A 17,462-nucleotide genomic window follows, 5' to 3' on the forward strand; every position below is an offset into this window, starting at 1 on the left:
CTCTTTCCCCCGCAGATTTTGAACCCTCTGCCCAAACCGGCCGGCGCGCGCATGCGCGTTTACGGTAGCTGGTCTCTCCCGACCCCGGCGAGAAGCTGCTCTGGGGTTTGCCGCCGGACGCGGCGGAAGTTGCTCTGTTCCTTTACAGTCCCTCAGTCTGGCGGAAATTAAAGAGCTGTAAGAGAGGTTCCGGAGCTGGCCGGGCGTGTAGGTGGCCAGATGGAGAGCGAGACCGTACACCCGCCACTGACCCGCCGCCCGACGCTGGCCTCCTCCTGGGATGCCGCGTGCGGAGCCCTGGCCCAGAGTCTCTATCTCGCCCGGTCTGGTCTCGGCGCCCGGGACGCCGACTGGGAGGAGCTGCTGGCGCCGCCTGCCACCGGGTGCGCCGGGCCGGCGGGGACTGGGGTTGTGCTCGGTGCCAGCCACGCTCCTGGGGGGAGCCGGGAGGGGAGGCGGGGGCCGTGAGGGGAGAGGGTCTGGGCCCGGAGCCGAGCAGGTGACGGGTCTGTGCGGGCGGCGAGGGCGAGGGGGCAGGACCCGGGTGGCGGGAGGGTGGAGGCGGGCCCGCGGGAAAGAGGAGGCGAGTCCGGCGTGAGCGTCGGGCGCAGAGGACGGGGGGCAGGTGACCTGAAGACTCGGCGTTTCACCCCCTTCCCCCTTGTGTCCGTCACGTCGGCTCCTGAGGCCCCCTGTCGGGATCAGAACCGCCTTTCTATCCCGAAACAAAAAACTGTCGACCAAAATAGGCATTAAAAAAAAAATCCAGATGTCGAAAATCTTCATCAGCTTAGTTCTGAAAATGGCACACTTTGGTCCTTTATTCCATTCTGCACCCCGCCCCACGCTCACTTCTGAACTGTTTTTGAATTTACACTAGCTGCCCAGTACATATATTTCATTAACTGGACAGGCAATTCTAGGAAGTTGCTTAGAATGTATTACAGAAGTCAAGGGAAAAGAGAGTGGAGAGCCCTCACGTCTAAAGCATCATTTCCTTATGAATTCTGTATTGAGCATTTCGTCAGTGCTTTGCAAGGCGCTTGGACTCCAAATGCAAATGTAAATGAGTAGGATAACATGTCAACCCCTGTGGCCCATTAAGTGGGTTAATGACAGTGTTCAGAGAACTGTATAATATTCTTCATTTTCTTTTCAGCCAGGATCTGGTGATTTTGAAAAGGAACGTGAACAGCCAGGATGAAAACCCCTGCTTCCTTTACCTGAGATGTGACCCTCCTGGAGGTGAAGAAATCGTTTCTATTGGCATTTTAAGTTCAGCAAGAAATATGGAAGTATACTCAGGAGAGGAGTACTGTGGAACGAGTAGGGGCAAGAATGTTTGTAATGTTCTGGATAACAGGTTTGTGACGTATGCGTGTGGAAGTGTTCTTCTGAAGTAGTGTTTTATTTTCTTGAGCTTTTGCGATATTTATTGATTCTCTGACATTGGTGCCAGATACTAGGGGAGAGAAGATAAACACATACCAGCAGACATAGAAGTTTAGACCTTTAGGGATCGTAAAGACAGTCTAGATCAGCCTAGTTGTTTTTATAAACGTGGAAATGGAGAGCTAGTGGAAGAGTGAGAAGTTGGTAAAAGATCATAGCTAGTTCGTGTAAGACCATGATCAGATGAAGTTCTGGCAAGTGTTTCTTGTCTGTTTTCTTTAACTCACAACGATCTGTTTTCCAAAAATTAAGTTGTCTATCGGTCTGGAACGTTGAACATTTTCCTGTAGGAAACTCTTTCCACATAGTGTGTGAGCCCAACCTTGTGCCATACCAGCATACTTAACCCATTTTTATACTTCTTGATTTTTTTTTTCTGATTTCTTAGAAAGATTCTGACCTAATCTCTCCTTAATATGAATCAAAATATGAAGTGTTTTATATGCCATGCATGTTGGATATCACGGGGATGTTATTGAGCTTCACAGTGTGCTCTGTGCTACATAAGTATACATTTGATACTAATTTAATTTTCTTATACAGCTAGTAAGTGGCAGGTGTTTTCTTTGTAGTCAAGGCACTTCAGTAGGAAGTCCCAGCTGTTTATGCCTCACCAGGAAAACTGAATCCAAGGATTTAAATATTGTCCTGGAAACCTTTATTTTTAAATGGAACTATTAAAAGTGACAATGTGTGAAATTTTTTATAAGTTAATTCTTTTTTATTTTCAGTGAACATGAAAAGATTATTTTGTACAAAAAATATCTAAAATTGGAGTCTTCCACACATGCTTGTAAAATAAAGGTAAGTCATTCCTAAATGTCATTTAGTCATTCCTAAGCTAATTGAAAAACTACAGTTGTCTTCCTATTATATATACTTACTTTCTGTAGGTTTGGTAATTTAGTTAGTCCAACTTGGTCCCTGGTTGTAGTTCAGAAATACTTAGTAAACATGTAAAAAGAAATTCTTTTCTAAAAAATTGTCAACCTCTGTCTTTTAAAATTTGAACATTTATTATTTATAGCAATGTCATTACATGCACTATTGATAATACAGTGGTATTTTACTTTTAAGCCTTGAAAAACTGTGATAAAAAAATTTTTTTAAATCGAGGTATACTTTATTTACAATAAAAATAAGTTTAAAAGATTTTTTTATCTTTATATAAAACTTAGGTGCCAAAAAAAAGCACAAGCAGTTTTGGTCCCCAAATATGGAGAAAGACAGAATATAATTAGAGAAGTTTCGGACAAGGGCACCACAAAGTTAAAGGGATTTGGACTGCTGTCTTCAGCATGAAAATTATTGTCAAGGTGAACTTTACTGATGTCATCAGATCTAGGGAAAGGGTACGGAGCTGGAAATCATAAGCCCTGACTATTAAGTGAACTCTCCTGCTGACTAGCAGAATAACCTTGGGAAAGTTTCTTCACCTGTTTGGACGTACTTCGTGGGTAATATTAGGGGACTAAGGAAAATAAATCTTGGATTAATTATTTTTATCTCTGAAATTCTATGCTGATTATTACTTACAGAAGAGCACACAACTGATTATCCCAAGATGTTGTTTTAGGTGTATATACTAATAGCTTCTAAATTCATTTAAATAAGGCGATTCATTCATCCAACAAATTCTGGCGTGCCTATTGATGCCAGGTACTGTACTTGGCATTCAGGAATTGGCAGTTATGAAATAAATTGGAATGGAGCCCTCACATCGCTAATAATATAGGGGCAAGACAGATAATAGGTTGACTCGGTGTGTAAAATAGGTACTACATACATAGAAGGGCTTGGGGGTTAAAAAGCAGAACAGGGATAATATGGAGGTTGGAATGTGGATGTTTACATTTCATGAGGTATTTACTTACTTGTTGATGACAGTCACATCTCTGGTGCCACCCTGAGTTTTTAGATCATGGGTCTGTATTCGCCTGTGTCTTTGTGTGATATATGGGTTTGTTGTGTCTCTGAAGGTGAATGGTTTTTGAAACTGTGCTGTGGAAGTACCAGGGAGTGAACGAGTGTTTCGTTTAGGGAAATCCTTGGGTTTGTATGAAGGCTTCTTCTGGGCCAATAGTATATGTAAGTTAAAAGTAATAGTTACTGGGGCTTCCTTGGTGGCGCAGTGGTTGAGAGTCCGCCTGCCGATGCAGGGGATACGGGTAAAAAAAAAAAAAAAAGTAATAGTTACTGATGCATATGTTTGAGCAATTACTCAATGATATATACTGGAAATTTTAACACATAATCCTCATAACAACCGTGTGAACTCATTTTACTCCCGACTCAAGTTTGGCATTTGCCCATGGTCACCGAGGCAGAGCCATCACTGAACTCAGGTCTGTGATTCTAAATGCTGTTTTCGTTCCACTTTGCTACTTTGTTGTCCTATACCACACATGAAATGTCTTTTGGTTTAGAAGCATGGACAACATGAAGAAGCATAAAGCATTGGAAAAGCTACTGGGATAGAAGCCAGGAGAGCTAGGGTCAAAGCTTGACCTTTATTTACTCTTTTCACACGTTAGAAAATCATCGTGAACTCATCTTTTCTATATGTAAACTATTGCCCTCTCTTAAGTCATCTGGACATTCTCTTAGAATTCCTTTAGAATTCATTTTAAATTCTAAAATACTGACTTGTATCTAGTATTTCAGCAAACACTTTGCATGGGTTTCTAGAGAGTCTTATTTTGTATTAAATAATATTATAGCAAGTTTCAGTATGTTATGGTTTCAGATTGGTATAGTTTATCCTTAATTCCTTAAACTATTAAGTAAAACATTATTTACACTTAATTTTTTAGTTGCAGTAAGACTTTTTAAATTCATGTAGTAATTTTTAGCCTTTTTCTGACTATGACTAGAGAAAACTTAAAAATGTACTTGAAGTTAATTTTCAGAGTCTTGAATGCTTCAGTCTTACTTCAGTATTAACAAGAAGTGACCTTAAATAATGATTGTTTTTGTTATCATTATTAATTTTCCTGAACTTTTGTTTTATATTAGTTGCTCTCCTTTGGTGAAAAGCAGTGTGTGTTCATCCGTAAAGTTGTGGTACACGTGAGGCCAGTTTTGGCAAATTCTTCAGCAGGCTGTCCTGCTCTAGGATCAAGGATAGACCTGGAGAGGGTCCAAACCATCATGGAGTCCTTGGGGTCAAAGTTATCACCTGGAGCTCAGCAACTGATGAATATGGTTAGATTCCAGCAGCAGGTGAGTAGAAATGGATTTCTTTCCAAATACCATTAAAATTCTTTAAATAATGGATTCTTACAAAGACATGTGGTGACATAAATTTTTTCCTTTCAACTTTTATTATTTATTTTAACAATTTATTTTGGTTCGGAATTCTTTTTTCTTTTCTTTTTTTTTTAGTTTTTAAATTTTGTATTATGTTTTAATAAGTTATTTAACTAATTATTTATTTATTTATTTTTGGCTGCATTGGGTCTTTGTTGCTGCGCGCGGGCTTTCTCTAGTTGCAGCGAGCAGGGGCTACTCTTTGTTGCGGTGCTCAGCCTCTCATTGTGGTGGCCTCTCTTGTAGCGGAGTGTGGGCTCTAGGCATGGGGGCTTCAGTAGTTGTGGCATGCGGGCTCAGCAGTTGTGGTTTGGGGGCTGTAGAGCGTAGGCTTAGTAGTTGTGGCACACGGGCTTAGTTGCTCCGCGGCATGTGGGATCTTCCCGGACCAGGGCTCAAACCTGTGTCCCCGGCATTGGCAGGCAGATTCTTAACCACTGCACCACTAGGGAATTCCCTCAACTTTTATTACTGATTTGACTGTTACCTTTACTGAATTATGTAAAAATAGCATCTTGCAAAAAAAATGTTTTTGGTACAGACTTCACAGTTTTCTATGAATTCTCTTGCTCATTCATTCAGCAAGGATTTATTAAGCTCCTTCTCGAAGAATAAGACACTGTTTTGGTTAACTTTCGAAGATTCAAAGATCAGCCTGTCTTTAAGGATCTTATTTATAGTCTTTTTAGGGGAGCCAGGGTATCTAAGTGGGGAATGATGAGGAATGCTAGGAAAGGCTTATTAAAGGAAGTAGCGTTTTATCTAGGCCTTTAAAGAGGAAGGGTGGGATTAGGCAAGTAAATTTGGAGGGATGCAACTTGAGAGGCAGAGAACAGTATGGATTAAATCTTCAGTGCTAGAGGAATAGGACGTAGCTAGGAAATGAATAGAAGTTCATTTCTCTGGAGTGAAGAAGTGACAGGAAGTTTCAGGTAGACTGGGGCTGGATCTTAGAGGATTTTGAATGATGTTATAGAGTTTGTGGGTGTTTTTTAGCTCTGTTGTTTTTTTTGTTTTTTTTTTGTGTGTGTTACGCTGGCCTCTCACTGTTGTGGCCTCTCCCGTCGCGGAGCACAGGCTCCGGACGCACAGGCTCAGCGGCCATGGCTCACGGGCCCAGCTGCTCTGCGGCATGTGGGATCGTCCCGGACCAGGGCACGAACCCGCGTCCCCCGCATTGGCAGGCGGACTCCCAACCACTGCGCCACCAGGGAAGACCTTAACTCTATTTTAATAAATTTAATCCGCTATTATGTGTAAGATGAGTCAGTAGGAAAGATGCGTCAACAGAAAGTGAGGCTACAAGAAGGAAAGCAGCTCTGTTATTTCCGTCATCCAGAGGAGACTTAATGAGAGTGTAAACTTGGAAGGAGTAACCTGATGCTGGATTGTGAGAGGCTACAACAGTGGGGCCATTGGGACTTGACAACTAACTTAATATTGCTTCTGTGGGAGAAGAACAGAATCAAACGTGAAACTAAAGTTTTGAAAATGGTGATACCATAATATACATGGAACCCAAGGGAGGAAGCGACTTGGGGGGAAAAGGAGTTTAATTTGGGAGTGTTGAGTTTTAGGTGTGAATAACACATGCCCTGGGATGATGATGTGAGGCCTTGGAAACACAGGTGGGGCTGGTGGAGAGGAGGGAGGTTTGGGAGGAGCATGCCTAGTAGATGATGGGGAAGGGGGTGAGGGGAGAGACCGGAGCCAGGAAGGAAGACCCTGAGAGAGTAGGTGCATTTGCTAAGACTACGGGGAGAGGAAAAAGGAACCAGAAGAGCAGGACACAGCGTGCTTAAGAGTCGCAAGAGATCTGATGTCACGAGACCTGAATTCAAAGCTATTAGTTCTATGTTATTTGGCATCGCTTCCTCTTTTTGAGGATAAATTTCTTCGTGTTTACAATCTAAACGATAATACTGGTAAGATCGTAGGATGAAAGTTTAAAACCAATAATATGAGTTTAAAAACTTACATAACTTTTGTGAGGTTTGCCAGTATTAATTTAGGACAACTATCGTTGGATCAACAGGCAGACATAGGAGAACAGGAGAGTTGATGATAATCTTGGAAAGCATGGAAAGGAGAGCTTTAAAATGAACAGTGTCCACACTCTTCTTCCTCTGGCACTATTATCTCACCTCCATACCTCAGGAGGTTCCTAACTGGTCCTCCTGCTCCAGTGCTCCCTCTCCACAGTGCAACCAGAATGATCTCAAAGGGTCAATCAGACTCGACTTCCCCTGTGTCAAGCCCCCTGACTGCTTCCCTTGACACTCAGAACTAATCCAGATTCCTTACGCTCTCATCTGAGATCTGAGCCCTTATTACCTCCTCAACCTCATCTCCTGCTGCATCTCCTTAGATGCCTTGCTCTAGACATTCTGATGTGGGTATTCCAAATATCCAGATGTGCTCCCACCTCAGGACCTTTGCCCTCTTAACTGTTCTCTTTGGCCAGAATCCTCTCTTCCTGATCTTAGCAAATCTGCCTTTTTCTTGTTATCTCAACCTCATCTTAAACGTTCCATCTTGAATGACACCTTCCCTAACCACCCTGATTAAAATATTAGCCTTTTCCTCCAAATCTGTATCATATTTTCATCAGCGCTTTCTTGCCTGTTTTTGTTTATTGTTCTGTGTATCTCATTAAAATATAAGCTTTGTGCAAAGAGGACCTGTCTGTCTAGTTTATGACTCCGAGTAAATTTTATATAATATATATGCCCTTTGGATTATCAACTAAGTACTCCTTGGAGATCTTCAGGGGGTCAGTTTGAATAGTGATGAGAGGACAAGCAGATTTTGCGGCATTAGATAGTAAATGGGTAGTTAGAATGTGGAGGTAGCCAGGGTAAAGTGGGTTGTTTCAAGAATGATAGAGATAAGGAACCTGCCGGTATCAGAATCCCTTGGAATGTTTATAAAGTGCAGAATCCTGGCCCTCACCAGTGACCTGAAACACTGAGGATGTGATCCCGGACTCACCTATTTTATACGGGCAATGCCAGACGAGTCTTAATGCAGAGCATATTTTAAGAACAGATGTTTGAGGGGAAGGATCCAGTGGACATACAGATTAAACATTTAAAAACAAGAAATTTTTTTTGTGTGGAAAATTTTGGAAACATTAGAGAGGGTTAATGAATTAAGTAAAATCAGTTCATGGACTGATTTTTATGTTTTAAAACTTTGACTTTGGAAAAGAAATGACATGAATCGTAGTTTGTGGGGTTTGTTGCCCATGTTTTTAGGGTTTTTTGTTTAATTCCCAAAATAATACATTTTCTTTGCTAGGTAATTTCCGTCCATTCACAAGTACATAAGGTATATTGTAAGAGTGCTCTCGCAACTCGCATCCTATTCCCAAGCTTGGTGTGTGTCCTTGTCGCATTTTCTGTCATATAGAAACACAAGTCCTCCAACCCACAGCACGTGTGTTAACACACGTGCTAAATCATTATCTATGGGGACATTTGGGAAGCCCCCTGGGGAAGAAAGAAGGTGATCCTGTTAAATCGTCTTTTAAACATGCTAATAAAAGTCTTCTTTCTCGTGGGGAGGCTATATTTATGAATGATTCTCACAGGATATACCTGGTTCTCTAGGATTGCTTTTGTCCACAAACAAGGAATCCATGGAATGTCTTCCTGGAAAGTGTCATATAAGCTCTGTAACTATCTGTTGAGTATAAAGTAGGGATGTTTCATGAGCAGAGCCTCTCCTTCGATGGAAGGGGTGTAATCACACACTGTTTGGAACCTTCATATGTTAATTGGGGCAGGGCCTGTCCTGATGAGGAAAGGACCTGAGGAACAGCTTTCTAGACTCCCTGCTTGACCTTTGCCTTGTGGTTTCTTGTTTTCTGGAAAGTTTCTTAAAAGTGATTTCTTATTTCCTTGTATTTGAAGTTCACATGTGCTGACTTTGATTTGTTTTTGCTTTAGCAATTTAGAATAATTGAGCAGGAATTCTGAATCTAAGTGCCTGGCATGGTTGTCCTTTAATGTTATGTGAGGGAAAGCTGTGCCCCATTTTCTCAACAAAAATATAGGCAGTTATTCAAGATTTTCACTGTTTTCCACTGAAAAGATAAAAACATCTTTTTTTCTTGCTTTTTCAAGGTGATACTTTTTGGATTTTATGGTAATTTAAAAAGTTAAAAGACAGACCTTTCAGAAATCCTACAAGATGTTCAGAGATCCTTATTTTTTTCAGAAATCTGAGGGTATTTTTGCAAATTTGTATTTGTCTTGTTCACTGTCTTATTTCCAGTCCCTGAAACAGTACCTAACACAGAGTAGATTTCTGGTAAATATTTGTTGAATGAATGAGTTTGGGGCTGGCTTTATCCAAGAATCATTTTTTAGAATATTCAGAAAATATATGGCCTTAGTGTTTTCAGCTAATCTTGTATAATATTTTTCTCAGTCTCTCTAACTAGATACTGAGCAACATTAAGTATGAGATGATATCCCCTATAAGAATCCCTAGTAGAGTTCTGTGTGTAGAAGTTACGATGGAGGTGTATAACTTAACAGTTAGATAGGCTAGAGGTAGTTTTGCTTTTCTCTTGTGGAAAAATTGAAGAGCATAGCGAGAACATGGCCCTGTATAGGAGACAGTGTAACCTGCTCTCAAAGGTGAGCCTGAGTCTTCTCAGGAAATAATATAGCATAGCCGGTGGAGTTGAGGCCACAAAACATAATCATTACCCTACAAATTATTAAGGCAGACTTCGCCAAAAGGTAGCTCGTTTTAGTCATTGAAAATGTCACAGAAGTACTCATATAACATCATACTTTAAGTATGTAACTATCTGGTCTACCTTCCAATGAAAATAAATTGCATATCCTTAGGTTGAATTACCATATGTGACGGTGGGCAGATGATTTTTAATTCTATGGAAGTTATCAATTACTGTGACACAGCTGAGAATACTACATTTTATTACCATATATTAAGGAGGCCTTTGTAGAGGAAACATTAAAATAAGCCCGTGCAGTTTTACTAAGTATGCTTGTATTTATTTGAATATTTTCCTTAGCAAAACTAGTGAAATGATTAGAAGTCCTGACTCTGGAGTTCGGTGGCCTGGGTTCCAGTCCTGCTTCTGCCACTGACTAGCTGTGTTACCTTGGCCAGGTTGACGTTAGTCTTGGTCTCCTAACTTAATATTGGGATAGTAGCTATAGCCTACTCCATGTGAAAGTTTTGGGGATCAAATGAAAGAAGGCACATTGCCTGACCCTGAGTTACTCCACAGGTTACCTGTCATTATCATTCATGTTAATAATAACATTTTCTTATTTACCTTGCTTAGAATTGTATTCCCATTGGAGAGCAGCTTCAGTCAGTTTTGGGAAGCACTGGATACAAGCACATGATCGGACTGCAGTCATCTTCCACTTCAGGAGCCTTCAACAAGTCATCCTCCACACCTTTCCCTTCCAGAACTGGATTGACATCTGGAAACATGACTGCAGACTTAAAAGCTTACATTGATAAAAGTACACAGCCAGCTGGTGGAGGAAATATGACAGGCCTCCAAGAGTGCAAAATTGTGCCACAAAACCATTCTCTTCCTGAGAATGATCTTAAGAATGCAGTATCTTCTTTCTTACCAAAGAAAGCAAGTGACAACTCACATATACCTAACTCTGAGTTGCTGCCTTTTCTGCAGAATCTGTGTAGTCAAGTGAACCATCTCCGTGTGGGACCCAACACCAAGTGGCAGGAAAGCATCACCAAGCCCGGCGAAGGCACTGTTGGTGTTACGTAAGTATTTAAGACAAGTGTGTTTAGATTGGGGGCAGGAGGGGGGGAGGCAGGTGGAGGAAAACAGGTTTGTTTCAATAACTACTGCCTGAAAATGTTTCCAGAGAGGATTTTAGGAGCTTTTACATTTCACCATTAACACACTATAGGAAAGAAATACTCAGCAGAGTAGGATGGATTGCTTTGAAAGGGAGGCAGGTGGAGGAAAACAGGTTTGTTTCAATAACTACTGCCTGAAAATGTTTCCAGAGAGGATTTTAGGAGCTTTTACATTTCACCATTAACACACTATAGGAAAGAAATACTCAGCAGAGTAGGATGGATTGCTTTGAAAGAAGTGGGTAAAACTGGAGGTGCCGAGTACTTCTCAGGCGTCTGATGGCAGGGGTACAAGCAGCAGATAGGGTCAGAGTAGAGAGTTATCTGCATGAATGGAGAGGAGCTGTGTTGACCATGATATGTACATTTTTTGCCAGATTGTATGAAGTGAGCCATTGTAACAGATTTCCTTTGTAGATCATGTGTGACCTGGGCTAATTTCGGAGCCATCCAAACATTTTTCAGCTCTAAATTATTTCTAGTGTACAGGCCCTTATCCCCTGATCTCATAATTCCAGTTTTTTCCAGTCCTGCTTTGATTGAGGGGTGGCTAAGTGTTTATGTATGTTGCCCATCCTTTATATAGATGTAATGTGTCCAAATTTTGCACTAGATTGGAATTCAGGACTCTAATCATAGTTCTAGCTTAACTGTTGCCTTACTGTTTAAATCTTTTGGCTTAGCCTTTTTTCCCATGTAAAATGAGGGAGTTGTATTGGTTGAAACTTTCTTAATGTCTCCAATAGCATTCAATTTGAGGAGTTGACATTATTGAACAAGTGGTTCTTATTTGGGAAGGATAAGGAAAGATAACAATAGTCTTTAATTGTTTTTTTTTGTTTTTTGTTTTGGCCGTGCTGCGTGGCATGCGGGATCTTAGTTCTTAGTTTCCCGACCAGGGATGGAACCTGTGCCCCTGCACTGGAAGCGCAGAGTCTTAACCACTGGACCACCAGGGACGTTCCAGTCTTTAGTTGTTGATAGTCTAATCAATGTTAACTTGTGATATAGCAAAACAAAACAAACAAACAATAAAACCCAAAGGAAAAAAAATACCTAAACAGATTTAAAAACTGCTCCTGGGTCCAGCTGAGATGTAATGTCCCCATTTCTCTCAGATCCCCCTTTTTACCAATAAAAATCCCTGGACATAATACAGCAAACATACAAAGACTATAAAAGGTGGAAAGAAGTCAGATTGCTCAGGGACTGTGAGGCTTAGTGTTCCTTGGTTCCTAGTTACCTGAGAGTTTCTTTCATCATAGATGGGGATAGGATTTTGTCAAATATTTTTCCTATGGCCATTCATATGATCATGAATTTTCTTCTGTAGTCTGTTCATATGGTGAATTACATTAATTTCAAAAACTGAACCTGCCTTGTATACCTAGAATAAATCCCACTTGGTTGTGGGCTGTAATTCTTTTTTACACAATGCTGGATCTGATTTGCTAATATTTTGTTGAGTATTCTTGCATCTAATTCATTAGAGATACTGGTCTGTATTTTTCTTGTACCGTCTTTGTCTGGTTTTCATGAGGGTCATACTGACCTCATAAGATGAGTTCTACATCTTAGAAGAGATTGTGTAAAATTGGTGTTATCTCTTCTTAAGATGTTTGGTAGAAGTCTCTAAGGAAAGCAGCTGAGCCTGGTTATTTCTTTCCTGGAAACTGTTAAATTACCAATTCAATTTCTAACATAGTGAAGTTGTCAGTTCTCCCCAGTGATATGCAGGCTTAATATTATGGGTATTGAAATCCCACCACAATATTTGGCAGACATAAGCAGGATTATTTTTAAAATTATATGAAAAGCAAAAAGAGGTAGAATAGCTAAAACAACTTTGAAGAAGAATGAAGTGGGAGGAATCACTCTTCCCAGTGTCGAGTCTTATGTAGTGAGAGTATTCAGGATGATGTAGTGATGGCAGAGGGACAGACACATAGGTCAGTGGAACATAATAGAGGGCTCAGAAATAGACCCACAAAAATATGCTCAACTGATTTTTGACCAAGGTGCAACAGCAATTCAATAAAGGAAAAATAGTCTCTTTAACACATGGTGATGGAGCAATTGGATATCCGAAGGGCAAAAAGTGAACCATGACCCAAACCTCATACCTTATAAAAAAATTAGTTTAAAATGGATCATAGACTTAAATGTAAAACATAAAGCTATAAAATTTTTCTAATAATACATAGGAAACAATCTTTGGGGACCTAAGACAAGACAAGACTTCTTAGATATGACACCAAAAGCAGGGTAATCGAAAATTTGATATATTAGATGCCATGAAAATGTAAAACTTTTGCTCTTCTCTGTAAAGAGGAATAAAATACAAATTACAAAGTGAGCGAAAATATTTGCAAATACATATCCAACAAATGACTTATATCTAAAATATAGAAAGAACTCTCAAAACTCAACATTAAAAAAATCCAATTAGAACATGGGCAAAAGACATAAAGAGATATTATACCAGAGAGAATGTACACAAAGCAAATAAGCACATGAATATAATTGCTGTCGACCTCATGGCTATTAAGGAAACACACATTAAAACCACAAGAAACCACTACACAGAATGGCTAAAATAAAAAGTTTAAAAATGATAACAAAACCAAATACCAATGAGGATGTGGAGAAACTGGATCTCTCATACATTGCTCGTGGCGATTTAAAGTGGTACAGCCACTCTAAATAAGTTTGGCAGTTTCTAATAGCTAAACATATAGTTACCATGTGACTCAGCAGTCATACTCCTGAGCATTTATCCCAGAGAAATGAAAACTTCTTTCCACATAAAAACCTGTACACAATTGTTCATAGAAGCTTTATTGTAAAAGCCAAAAACTACCAGTATGTCTTAAAATAGGTGAGTGGTTAAATTAACCCTGGTATATCCATATCATGGGATGCTATCATCAATAAAAAGGAATGACCTGTTGATACATGCAACAACTTGGTTGTCTATCAAAGGCATTATGCTGATTGACAAAAGAGAATCTCAAGAGGTCACATACTATATGATTCTGTTTGTGTAACATTCTCAAAATAAGAGATGAAGACTGTATTAGTGATTACCAGGTGTTAAGGATAGAGGAGATTAGGGGAGTGGATGTGACAATAAAAGGGTAGCAGGAGGGAGATCTTTGTAGTTAAGGAATAGTTCTGTCTCTTGATTGTGGTTTTTACAATCGAGACAGAACTTGATTCTGTCAAGAACGTGATGTTTACATGAATGTGTGTACATGTGATAAAATGGCATACACACACACTGTACTAACATCAAATTCCTGGTTTTCATATTATACCATAGTTAGGTAAGATGTAACGATTGGGACCATTGGGGAATTATAGTATCTTTACAACCCCTGTGAATCTATAATTATTTGAAAATAAAGAGAAAAATAAAAAGCTCGTATATTCTAGAGTAGTGGTTCTCAAACTTTTTGGTCTTTACCCTCTTAAAAATAATTGAGCACTCCAAAGAACTTTTATTTATGTAGGCTATATAAAAATATTTATTAGTTTAGAAATAACAATAAGCTCATTACCTAGTAGCATAAACATTTTTATTAAAAAATACCATATTTTCTTTTTAAAAAGTTTAGTGAGAATGGTATAGTTTTATTTACTTATTTGGCTGCATTGGGTCTCTGTTGCTGTGCGCCGGCTTTCTCTAGTTGCGGCGAGTGGGGGCTCCTCTTTGTTGCGGTGCGTGGGCTTCTCACTACGGTGACATCTTGTTGCAGAGCACGGGCTCTAGGTGCGCGGGCTTCAGTAGTTGCAGCACTTGGGCTCGGTAGTTGTGGCACGCAGGCCCTAGAGCACGCAGGCTTCAGTAGTTGTGGCGCACAGGCTTAGTTGCTCCATGGCCTGTGGGCTCTTCCCAGACCAGGGATCAAACCTGTGTCCCCTTCATTGGCAGGTGGATTCTTAAACACTGCGCCACCAGGGAAGTTCGGTATTGTTTTAAATTTATGTAAAACTTTATTAGCTTTGGATTGTGTTCTCATATATGTTGCATTATAGCATGTATAAACATACATAGCTAGTAAGACCACAGTAGAAATACTGAGAACAAATTGAGTTACCTCTGAGAAAAACATTTATCTGTACCGTAAACCTACTACCTTAAGGAATTCTAGGAAACAATATACAACCATACATGCTATTAGTTATCAGAGTAATGACATTATACACGGTATAGCCTCTGGATAATTCATTGTACATTCATTTACGATTCATGTTCAAATAATATTTTATTATTATTATAAAAATACTTTTGCCCTCATGGAACCCCTGGAAAAAGTCGTGGAGACCCCAGGGTTTTGTGGACCACACTTTGAAATTCACTGTCCTTGTCCTTCCACTGCTTTAGTAAGGTCGTTTGGATGAAAAAAGAGAAAACTGTTTAAATTGTAGGGTTGCTTGGGGAAGCACTTGGAAGACAAACATGGAGACCTTAAAAAAAGTCAGCAAGATCACTTTTGATTTGAGGCTCAAAGAAACCAAAAAGACCCTTTCTATCTAAAGACTTGTTCTTTGAGGGTAGAAGTTCTATCATCTTCATTTTTATATTCTCATTTCAATTTATGCTTAAATGTTTAAAGAATTTAAGAAGTAAGAATCCTTTGGGCATTCAGGATTGTGGTTGCCTGTTGCATATGTATTTTCGAACCTGGAAATATGTTGTAAAGAGACAGAGTATAGTTGTGGAGACAAATTTTAGCAATGTGTGTTGGCTGCTTATTGTACTATAGTTTGGTTGTTTTTGTTATAATATTAGGGAAAATTGTTCTATTATTATTTTTTAATTTATTTTTAGAATGGAAGAGCAATCCATTTGTTCCTACTTGGAAAAGATTCTTTCTAAAAATATGGAACTGATGGAAAAGAAACTTATGGACTACATTGATCAGCGAATATATAAACTCCAGGAGCACGTAGATAATAAGATTGCTTTGTTAGTGGACTTGCTGCAAAGTCCCAACTCCCCACCCTCTGGCATGCCTCTAAGACATTATGACTCTGGAGAAAGACTTTCAAGTGGAGAAAGATAGCACTGAACATGTTCAAAGTACTACAGATATTTATTTCATATTTATTACAAAGCCGAACCCCCCAAAAAAGTTTATGAAAAGCAGGTATTTAATGTCCTTTGAAATATTACCACTTACTTAAAGTGACCTCAGTGTTCATTTTTACTGCACTCATGAATCCAGTACTGTACACTGAGTTAACATGATAGGATCATAAGTTATTTTTGTTTGCAATATTTTTCACTTTCAATGAAATTTATGTATACTTCTGGATTAACTGTTTAAGATTTTAAGGATTTCTAAAGCAGTTCATTAGTTCGTATTGTATATGTGTTTCATAGAAGTACATTTTTTATTTATACAAAGACTTTATAGTCTTAGGCGTCTGAAAAATAATGCTTAGGATATTTGATAATTTTTCTTTTTCTAATCAATTGTTTTTGGAAAATTGGATACCTAAGACCTTTAATTCAAATCACTAGTTTACATTTTGTATTGTTTATCTCAGATAATGAACAAGGTGCAGTGTTCGGCATGTGTAAAATGAGTTTACAATGAGGTTAATATTATTTGTTTCAGTACAGTGTAGCAGTAGATAGGGAAATAAAAATCACAGCTACCCTATTCCTTGTTAGGAATATTATTTTAGATTTAATGTTTGATGTAAAATGAGAGAAGTCATCTTGTTTTATCTCAGTCAACCCAGAAAATATAAGGAACTATTTCCCTTTATGAGCTGATACAGGTTCCTCTTTCCAGAACCTTCTTCTATATGTTTAAAGTGTGAAATTCTGAGGTTCTGCTTTGAAGGGTTAGGCATGTGAATCAAGGAGATTGCAATTCTCTCAGGCAGACTTAATTTTTGGAAATTATAACTATAGTATATGTGTTGAAGGGTGATGTATTTGCATTTAAAAAATAAATGTATCCACTCTGGAAACTACTTCTCTAAGTAAATACAAGTTTTTAATTTTCAACTAATCTTTGCTTAAAATGCTGTATTTTTATGAAAAGGGGTGTCTCACAATTGATATTTTGGTCCGTTCTTTAAAATGAGGGCTAATTTATATACTCTTTGTTCATTCGTATCATACTACAAAGGTGACACAGTATATAGAACACACTCACTACAGCCAATTGAAAATTTGCATATTTTTCTAGTCTTTTCTAATTTATGGGACATTCACAACATACATAGCTGTAAGATAGTATTTCCTTTGTTGTTCAGGAGAAATCTGTCTCACTGCAAGCTGAACCCTTTAGTTAAACTTTACAGCTTCTGGTAGTTGTAGTCTGTTGATTGACAAAATGCCTCCTTCCAGATACATGATTCATCTTACAAGTCTCATCTTGATTACATCTGAAACAGAAATATGGTCATGTCAAAAAGATGTATAAAGGTACAATATTGAAAAGAGATGATATAAAATATTCTTCAATTGAATTTTCCAGTTTGTAGAAGCCAAAATCTCTCTAAAGAGACAAAGTCTTCAGTTCAGACTAATGTAAGCTAAGACTTTGGATTTGCAAGATAGCAAAATTCCCTTAAGCCTAAATTTCTGAGTCCACATGAATTAATTTTAAAAATGATACCTATATTAGAATTCGAATACTTTTCCTCACCTGCTTGCCATTATTAATGTGCAGTATGGTGGTCCAGTTAAAATCCATTCGCTTAAACAGTCAGCTCTACCCACCACCAGTCCCTCCCAGCAGGAAACTTGCACAAGCCTCTTAGATAGCCTCATCCACCAGAGGGCAGACAACAGAAGC

The 17,462-nt window shown here is 39.0% G+C and overlaps 1 protein-coding gene across 2 annotated transcripts in view; it reads left to right on the top strand.

Annotated features, from left to right (window-relative positions):
• The first annotated feature begins 110 nt into the window (after nt 1-110).
• LOC112064238 (ATPase PAAT-like) overlaps nt 111-17,462 on the top strand; it is a 31,647-nt gene continuing 14,295 nt past the window's right edge. The window contains exons 1-6 of one of the 2 annotated variants that reach the window (XM_024121577.3): nt 113-383; nt 1,160-1,363; nt 2,184-2,256; nt 4,468-4,674; nt 10,088-10,542; nt 15,476-16,582. In XM_024121577.3, the coding sequence (XP_023977345.1) occupies nt 220-383; nt 1,160-1,363; nt 2,184-2,256; nt 4,468-4,674; nt 10,088-10,542; nt 15,476-15,710 (1,338 nt within the window). In that variant the 5' untranslated portion in view covers nt 113-219 and the 3' untranslated portion in view covers nt 15,711-16,582. Of the gene's footprint in view, nt 384-1,159; nt 1,364-2,183; nt 2,257-4,467; nt 4,675-10,087; nt 10,543-15,475; nt 16,583-17,462 lie in introns of those variants that run through there. The other variant, XM_055081128.1, reaches the window with a different exon arrangement.

This window comes from Physeter macrocephalus, chromosome 20, assembly GCF_002837175.3.
Source record: "Physeter macrocephalus isolate SW-GA chromosome 20, ASM283717v5, whole genome shotgun sequence".
Lineage (NCBI taxonomy): Eukaryota > Metazoa > Chordata > Mammalia > Artiodactyla > Physeteridae > Physeter > Physeter macrocephalus.